This window comes from Musca vetustissima, unplaced genomic scaffold (genome assembly GCF_032173495.1).
Source record: "Musca vetustissima isolate MV318-11 ecotype Yass unplaced genomic scaffold, APGP_CSIRO_Mvet_v1 utg8222, whole genome shotgun sequence".
Taxonomy (NCBI): Eukaryota; Metazoa; Arthropoda; class Insecta; order Diptera; family Muscidae; genus Musca; species Musca vetustissima.
Window position 1 is genome coordinate 820,285 of NW_026887855.1, and position 9,789 is coordinate 830,073.

The 9,789-nt window shown below is 32.1% G+C and overlaps 1 protein-coding gene across 1 annotated transcript; it reads right to left on the reverse strand.

Annotated features, from left to right (window-relative positions):
* Positions 1–6,420: 6,420 nt before the first annotated feature.
* LOC133335648 (7-methylguanosine phosphate-specific 5'-nucleotidase) lies at positions 6,421–7,433 on the reverse strand. The gene is made up of 3 exons (XM_061543958.1): positions 7,081–7,433; positions 6,598–7,021; positions 6,421–6,546 (listed from the first exon to the last, which is right to left on the reverse strand). Exons 1-3 carry the CDS (start codon positions 7,431–7,433, stop codon positions 6,421–6,423), a joined length of 903 nt encoding a protein of 300 aa, XP_061399942.1.
* Positions 7,434–9,789: the final 2,356 nt, after the last annotated feature.

The window sequence follows — 9,789 nt, forward strand, 5'->3', positions numbered from 1 at the left end:
TTAACTGTGCATAATACTGTCGAGGTATATGTAGGAAATATATATTAAAACTCTTATGCATTTATTCGTATTGCACAAATATAATTAAAATAAATATATACTGGAGAAGGCCTTTTCCAATTCTATCTTATACAATATATAAATGTTAACATTAAGGATGAACACATGAAAGATTATTCCACTTAGTAACAAAAATTAAGCTTTTTAAAAGTATACATTTTTGTACGTTAAAAAATGCAAAATACATAAATATGTTAACAAAAGCATTCATTGAGAAATGGTATGGTTAATAAAACACAAGTAATAATACAAATACGAGTGTTAAGTAGCATTAAAAACAAACTAGCATATACATATATATATATATAAAATTTATACTTGCATTATTAAATAAAAAGGATGAATCGAATATAACATAATTACAAATTATTTATATTAGTCCATTGATACCTTGTATCAGGAGAGGACGGATACAACTAATATTTTATATTATTATTTTATCCCCTTATAAAGCATAGAAACCCGAATTTCAAAATAAGTGAACCTACAATAAAGCAAATTAGTTAGGGCAATGTGCCGAGGTATTTAACTTTCGATTTTTTTATGTTAAGAGCCCATACATATTCTTTCAATGACATGTTGTCTATTCATTATAATTGTTTATTATAGTTTTTTACGATTCCGTACTCATAAATAAAAATCTTTATATGAAAAATGTTTTTGCATTTATTTATAGTATAGTATACAATTGAGGCAAAAACAGTGTAAGAAAACAATGACGACAATTGCAATTGCTGAAAATATCTCCTAGAAAGAATATATCCAGTGGCCTATTAAAAGTTCATAAGGAGTACTATTTTTGTGGGAGAAATGCAGCGACCATCGTGTATCCTCTATCCGGCCGATATCGCAGTATTTGGCAATAACTAGACACAATTTTGTGGAGACATTAGAATATGTTTTCGAGTCTAATTAAGATTTTTGTATTTGGCGCACTTAATTTAAATGTTTGTATTTTTCTTCTTTGGATTTGTTTCGGCTTAAGGTTAAATAAAATTCAGTATTTTGTTTTCTGCTTTTTTTATTTTTATTTTCCAATATTTCGACTGTCTTCGACAGTCATCTTCAGAGAAATACTAAAAGATACAATTATTTAATAAGGTTTTCACAAAATAATATAACACAAATATTACGTTTTGAGAGAAGCTACAGGTTTTTTACACCGTCTTTGCTAAACTAAACTCTAATTCGTCCGTGCTTATGAACTAAATTTCTATACATATGTGCACAGTGGTCCGTGTCAGTCTTGTAATTCATTCTCTTCTCTTGCGGTACATTTATTATATTAAGCATTTCTAAAGTAAATCGTCGTTTATAATTGTTTTCTTGTGTCGAAATATCAACGTCTTTGAAATTTGGCGTATGCCCCGTCATTGTGCAATGTGCTGCAAGAGCCGTCTTTTGTTATAATGTTTTTTCTGTAGTTTGATCTGACTTATGTCCAGAAAGTCTTGTCTTTAGTTTGCTTTTTGTTGTACTAACATATACCTTTTGGCATAAGTTGGTTTTGTCCCCGTTACATTTTATCTTATACACTACATAGCACTTGTCTTCTTTTTTATTTTCGATTTTGTCTTGCTGAATAGGCTATTGATACTATTTTTAGATTTTAGAGCTAGTTGATATTTGAATTGCTCAATCTCTCGGAAAGTCCTGGTATATATGTCATTGGCTTGTACGATTTTTCTTCTTTTTCAATTTTGGTTTTATTTTTCGATTTGCAGGATTTTAGTAGTTCCTGAATTGTTTTTAATAGGAAGTCATTTTTCATTAATACGTATCGTATCTTTTCCTCATTTGCTTGGTGAAATTGTTCGTCGCTTATGTTTAAAACTCTGTTTATAAAGTTTGTGGCCGGATTTATTTTTATGCGTCTGGGTGTTTAGAATAGAAATTTATTAACCGTCCAGATGCGGTGGGATTTTGGTACCAATCTATTGTTAATTTTTGGCCTTGTCGAATTATCATTGCGTCAAGATATGGTAATTTGTTGTTTTCTTCTATTTCGTGTGTGTATTTTTATTAACCCTTTGTGGCCCAATGTTGCCCACAGGCAACAAAATGTTTTAGAGCTTATATTTAATACACAGCTAGTAGATATGGGAAATTACAAAATTCTTTTAAAATTCCATTAAAAAATTTTGAAATTTTTTTTGCAAGCACATTTATAATTTTTGGTACATAGGTTAAGAAAAATATGCTGATTCGAAATTTGTTCGCGTTCACAAATTCGGATGCTGCGCACAAAAGTTATAGTGGTTTTAAATCTTGTATTTCAAACATACAAGTTCGGATGCTGCGCACAAAAGTTATAGTGGTTTTAAATCTTGTATTTCAAACATAAATTAAATGTATTTCTATTTGTTGTAATTCGCGAGTTTCTTCACAAATGGATAAACACATTCGTTTTCTTTGCATACTTGTCAAATCACATTGAAATACGGTATAATATAATAGTAATAAATAATTTTTTTTAATTAAGACATTGAATTTTTCATTTTTAGTATGGTTAAGGGAATGCGGTTTTGCCTTAATCTTCTAAAACATACGACGCTTTCTTCTGCAAATTCTTTTAGATGGTTGTTAAATATCGGTAGATTCATCTGAAAGGAGTTTCGACGTTAAAAATGACTAAATATATTGCACTTACAATACATAAAAATGGTCAATATTGAAAAGCATGCAATCCGCGTATTCGTGGAAATCAGTTGTTGTGCATGCGGTTTTCGTATAAACCGAAGCAGTCTCTTCCAATAATTATGAATTTTTCGATGTTTCATTTAGCGGTCAATGTGTGCAAAAACCGTAAAAATTGCTAAAAATGACGCAACGTGCATAAGATTTCTATGCGCGTCAGATTTCAGTAATCTCCAATGAAAATACATAAAAGTACATCTATTTTAAAATAATTGGTTAAGAACCGCGGATGTGTGCCACCACAATCAAATTTGGATAAAATACGCATATTATCCGCGCATATGATAATACAAGCATGAATGTAGGAAAAATCAATTCGAAGAAAAACGCGATTATATACGCGAATTAGTCAAAATAAGTTTTTGCAGTTTTTCGTACTTTCAAGGTACCTATATCCGCCGTTTTATTTGGCGGAATTGAACATGGCTGGGCTCATTAGATCCGGCACGTAGAAAAATTAAAATCACGCGGGGTTCCACGGAATTATCTGGATGCGCGTCCTGATTATAAGAAAAATTCAACAAACACCGAAAATCCGGCTTCAAAATGTCAGCATCCGTTTTGGGTGGATGCAGTGATAATATCGAAAAATCATACATTAGAACCATATTGCCCATGGGGTATTCTGCAACTTAGTCACTGATCACGTGTGCGTGCGTTGTGTAGTTTAGCCACAAATCAGGAAGGAACACAAAAAAACTCGTTGGCTTCAACACATTTTTACCCATTTTTTTACATTACCACCATCACAGCTTCCACCCAAGTTATTATTTATTACCAATATTTTAAGATTTTGACAAGAACACTTCATTTTATAGAAATGAATTTAAATTATATGCAATATGTTCATATTTCGCGAGTTATAACCTTACAAACGTCAGTTTCAAAGAATTTAAAAGATTTTTGTTATTGAAAAATTAAAAAATTCAAATTGATATAGAATAGAGAATAATTTAAAATGATTTTTCTGTCGATCTTGCATTTGGTTTTCTTTATATTGGACTTTAATTTTTCCAAAAGAATGTAATGTATCTCCTGAATGCAAGGATGTAGCAAGGTCAAATTTTGTGCATATCCTATTTAGGATAGTTGCATTAAATCTGTGAACAGAAATTTGGTCTAATATAGCGGAAACAATTCGGGGCTCAAAGGGTTAATTAAAGAAAATTTGTATTTAAAAATATTACCAAGTTTATATATATATATATATATATATATATATATATTTTTTTGAACAATTTAATTCCGAGTAACAATTTAATAGGAGTAATATGTTCATATTTCGCGAGTTATAACTTACAAACGTCAGTTTCAAATAATTTAAAAGATTTTTGTTATTTGTTATTGGATTTCATACATATGTCAAGACCTGATTATGGACGACACATATCAAAAGAAAAATTCAAATTGATATAGAATAGAGAATAATTTAAAATGATTTTTCTGTCGATCTTGCATTTGGTTTTCTTTATATTGGACTTTAATTTTTCCAAAAGAATGTAATGTATCTCCTGAATGCAAGGATGAAGCAAGGTCAAATTTTGTGAAACAATTCGGGGCTCAAAGGGTTAATTAAAGAAAATTTGTATTTAAAAATATTACCACGTTTATATATATATATATATATATATTTTTTTTTTTTTTTTTTAACAATTTAATTCCGAGTAACAATTTAATAGGAGTAATCTTTTTTAAATACATACTTTCTGTAGCAATATACATATATGTTGTTACAGACATTTCGACGAAATGTAGTCGAAATTTGCAAACATCAATGATACGATTGTTTTACTTGCGATTAAGTTTCTAAAAAAAGGAAACAAATTTCCGGACAAATTTTTATATACATATGTCATTTGATTGATATGGGTACCCGCGATTAGTAAGGTTCCGGATAAAATAAAGTATTTTCCTGAAAATCCATTTACTATAACGGCGTGAACTGGCCTGCCAAAAACCCCAAATTTGTCAAAAAATGTTTTTGAAAATTTCGCGAATTTAATTGCAATATCGGATGTTTGGGGTCGGGAATTCCCGTCAAGGGTATTCCCGAGATTTTTAGATTTTTTGACAGGGATATTTTCGGGAGTTCCCTATATAATTTCCCGGAAATAAAATTTCTAAATTGACAGGAATATTTTTTCCGGAAATAAAGTTTCTAAATATATACACATATACCATATAAATATAAGTCCCGAATTAAATGAATGGTGAATTCATGACATAGTCTTCTTTTGCTGTCAACTTTCTAATTGCGAAATACAAAGCAGGACCGGATAAAAACTCCAAATATCTTTCTAAAAAGCGTATTTTAATGTTAACAGGGATAAATCAAAGTCTTATATCGTTAGCTAAAATGTAAAAAGGCGTAACAAACAAAAAATTGACTTTTTGAATGAATATTGTGAATGTCAATAAACTACATGTGTTGACAAAGTTTTACACGTCTGCGGTCAAAAAAGGAGCTTTTATTAACAAAAAACAAAAAGACGTAATTACAAGTGGTTTTATTTGATAAATGCAAAAAGGCGTAACTAACAAAAAATTCAATTGTTTACTTAATTGTTACGACTGCCATTAAATTAAATAAATAAATTTGTTTAAAAAAGTATAGTCTATTATTCGTCGTATGCAATGTCACCCTGCCGGGCATACTTTTTTTGACATGTTTATAGTTTTTATTCAAAACAGTTTCTTGCTAGTTACGCATTTTTGCATTTTAGCTAACGATATATAAATATAAGTCCCGAATTAAAAATTACAACGCTTTTAGACTAAACCGTCGTCATATTACATTAACTACACACAATAAGCATTCGCGAACGATTGTCAAAAAAGATGTCAACCACCAACGCAACGAACGATCGTTGTTGTGTACTCGCGTTTGTTTTATTACTTGAGTGGCCTGTTCAAAGTCCTGACCTTGACACCTTTGAGAATCTCTGACGAATCATTAAAAGAGCCGTTAGAAAGCCTCCTCTTGTCCGTCCACTCGACAAGAGGTTTGTAGAAGTTATTTTTTAAAACGGATTTCCCGCGGTTTATGAAGTATACATTTTACAAAAACTACAGGTAATGTATTTTCATTGGAGTGACTTAATTATGCGAGCATAGTGAAATCAAGTTAGCATACAAGTTATTTGTTAAATTAAGTTTATTTCATCGCTAATATATTTGAAAAAGTGATATTTAATTTATATTGTACCCAAGGTACCCCTAATTAAAAATTACAACGCTTTTCGACTAAACCGTCGTCATATTACATTTATGAAGTATACATTTTACAAGAACTACAGGTAATGTATTTTCATTGGAGTGACTTAATTATGTGAGCATAGTGAAATCAAGTTAGCATACAAGATTTTTGTTAAATCAACATACAAACAACAGTTCATACATGTATACAAATTGAGTTATAGTTTTGACAGTAAAGGGGCATCAGAAGAAAATTTGTAATCATCGGAAACAATTTACTTATATATATTATATAACGAAGTTCTCTACAAACACTAAGTTATTATAAGAGACCAAATATTTCAGGTATTATAAATAAAATGAGTACTCGGTAGAAATGATTTAAAAACTCGAATAATCAAGAACCACCTGCTTGGCAGCTCTATGTAAGAATAATTTTATTAAATGTTGAGCTCTTTGTATTGTAATTTAAATGTTACGAATAGTTTGGTATTTCTCCACAACATCCAATAACGCCAAAGGTACATTCATTGTTTGATCATCAACCAATACAATATCGAAAGTATTCATGTATTTCTCCAAACTTGCTTCAGCCTATAAAAGTTCGAAATTGATTATTTCCTAGTATTTTACATTAATACTTACATGGTCATAGAGAAATCCGATCTTAATAATGTGCGATGAAGCTGGTACACCATTTGCCATATCAGCATCCCCGAGGGAATCACCCATGACTATAATGTGGTCACGATTATGAACTAAATCGTAATATTTATGACGGTCAAGGGCTGTTTCATTTTTATTGAAACTGTGTATCATAGGTTTTTGGAAACCATCGAGTACACCATTTTTGTATTGCAAAAAATTGGAAATAACATTCACATTAGGGTACATTACATTGGCTTGTTTCAGAACTGATATGACCGAGTTTCCCAAACCAGCTGAAAATACCAAGACCGGTATGTTCAACCTGTTCAGAGTGCCAAAGAGTTGATGCGAATTTTCCCTTAGCGAGTCCTTGTATTTGCTCGCTACAACATCAATTTCGCTCTGCTCCAATTTAAACCCACTGCAAATTCATAACTAGCTTTATACTTATTAGACTGATATATATAACTACAAACTTACACTAACAACTCTCCCGTCTTTGTCCACCATTCAATCATGCATTGGATTTTCTCATTAATTGGTATGTGCGGATCAATTTCAATGGGTCGGTATTTGTTATGTAGATTTTTAGATTCGTCGATAAACCGTTGTGGCAACGATTCACATGCATTTAATATTCCAAAGCTACTAAGAACTGGCGAGCCATCACTTTTACGCTGCTTGGTAATGGTGTAGTCAAAATCGGAAACTAACTGTAGGCGATCCGTTCCGCCCCGTCCAAACTCATTCAATATTTTTTCTAATCGCTCGGGGTTTTTTATTTTACAATTATCATTACAAAGCGGTTCTATGTCTTTCAGACGAATAAACATATTCTCAGTTATTTTATTCCCTTCTTCCTTAGATAATCCCATTATGTTTTTAAAATGCGATCAACCAACTTAACCAACTAATTTTGATATTTTAGATCAAAGCCAATTTACAAGTCAGCCAGCTGCTACAAAATATTACGATTGTGATTGAATTACTTCACGCTATCAAAGGTTTATTTATGTTTTCAAACGATTAATTCAAAATAGAAATAATTTTGACAGCTAGATGTCTTCCAGCTGACTTTATGCATTTAGGGGTAAGTAAGTCGACTTCGTCAATTGAAGTCTCGATTGGCATATTTTCAATAAATTAAACAAAACATCACGCTTATTAAGGGCTAAGCAGGATGCTCGCGTTGAGCCATCCGTCCCGTTATATGTTATCGAAAATACAACAACCACAACGAAGCGATAACACAAACGCATATCGTTTCCTTGTGGTTGTTGTATTTTTGATAATGACTCAACGACGGATGACTCAACGCGAGCATTCTGCTTAGCCCTTAAAAAGCGTGATGTTTGGTTTAATTTATTGAAAATATGCCAATCGAGACTTCAATCTACGAAGTCGACTTAATTACCAATAAAAGCATAAAGTCAGCTGGAAGGGCTAAGTAGAATGCTCGCGTTGAGCCATGGCCTATAAATAAGGTCACCAAGGGAGACCAGCTGATTATCGATACCTCTCAAGTTTGCTGTCAAAATGCATTATTGTGAATTGACTTCCATTATGAAAACGTAAACAAAGTGGAAATTTTTGACATTAGACTTGAGAAAAAAACAGCTGTTTTCCGATTTCGATTGCTATCTTGGTGACCTTATTTATAGGCCATGCGTTGAGCCATCCATTGTGTTATGTGTTATCGAAAATACAACAACCACAAGGAAACGATAACACAAACGCTCGAATTTGTTGTGCTCATCTATTCTCTATTTTCGGCTTTATTTAGGACTAGAAGAATTATTAAGATACGCAAATATGGGATTAAATCGGTAACTCCTTTGTTTATACGTAAAAACAAAATATGGCGAAAATGGATCGACTGTAAAGTTTTTCACAGCTGTTTTCCGATTTCGATTGCTATCTTGGTGACCTTATTTATAGGCCATGCGTTGAGCCATCCATTGTGTTATGTGTTATCGAAAATACAACAACCACAAGGAAACGATAACACAAACGCTCGAATCAATTGAAGTCTCGATTGGCATATTTTCAATAAATTAAACAAAACATCACGCTTATTAAGGGCTAAGCAGGATGCTCGCGTTGAGCCATCCGTCCCGTTATATGTTATCGAAAATACAACAACCACAACGAAGCGATAACACAAACGCATATCGTTTCCTTGTGGTTGTTGTATTTTTGATAATGACTCAACGACGGATGACTCAACGCGAGCATTCTGCTTAGCCCTTAAAAAGCGTGATGTTTGGTTTAATTTATTGAAAATATGCCAATCGAGACTTCAATCTACGAAGTCGACTTAATTACCAATAAAAGCATAAAGTCAGCTGGAAGGGCTAAGTAGAATGCTCGCGTTGAGCCATGGCCTATAAATAAGGTCACCAAGGGAGACCAGCTGATTATCGATACCTCTCAAGTTTGCTGTCAAAATGCATTATTGTGAATTGACTTCCATTATGAAAACGTAAACAAAGTGGAAATTTTTGACATTAGACTTGAGAAAAAAACAGCTGTTTTCCGATTTCGATTGCTATCTTGGTGACCTTATTTATAGGCCATGCGTTGAGCCATCCATTGTGTTATGTGTTATCGAAAATACAACAACCACAAGGAAACGATAACACAAACGCTCGAATTTGTTGTGCTCATCTATTCTCTATTTTCGGCTTTATTTAGGACTAGAAGAATTATTAAGATACGCAAATATGGGATTAAATCGGTAACTCCTTTGTTTATACGTAAAAACAAAATATGGCGAAAATGGATCGACTGTAAAGTTTTTCACAGCTGTTTTCCGATTTCGATTGCTATCTTGGTGACCTTATTTATAGGCCATGCGTTGAGCCATCCATTGTGTTATGTGTTATCGAAAATACAACAACCACAAGGAAACGATAACACAAACGCTCGAATTTGTTGTGCTCATCTATTCTCTATTTTCGGCTTTATTTAGGACTAGAAGAATTATTAAGATACGCAAATATGGGATTAAATCGGTAACTCCTTTGTTTATACGTAAAAACAAAATATGGCGAAAATGGATCTACTGTAAAGTTTTTCACAATATGTGCTTAAAAATATGAAAATACTATTAATTTCCAAAACCCTGGAAGATTTGCTCCCGAATGTTTTAATTTGTATTTTCTAGACAGTTTATACATGTATACAAAT

Bases quoted from the DNA above. Each gene is read 5' to 3' on its own strand.
- LOC133335648 (XM_061543958.1), bottom strand. From the start codon at position 7,433: ATGTTTATTCGTCTGAAAGACATAGAACCGCTTTGTAATGATAATTGT. The intron at 7,022-7,080 runs GTAAGTTTGTAG...ATGAATTTGCAG, and splicing joins AAGACGGGAGAGTTGTTAGT to TGGGTTTAAATTGGAGCAGA. The intron at 6,547-6,597 runs GTAAGTATTAAT...GAACTTTTATAG, and splicing joins TCGGATTTCTCTATGACCAT to GCTGAAGCAAGTTTGGAGAA.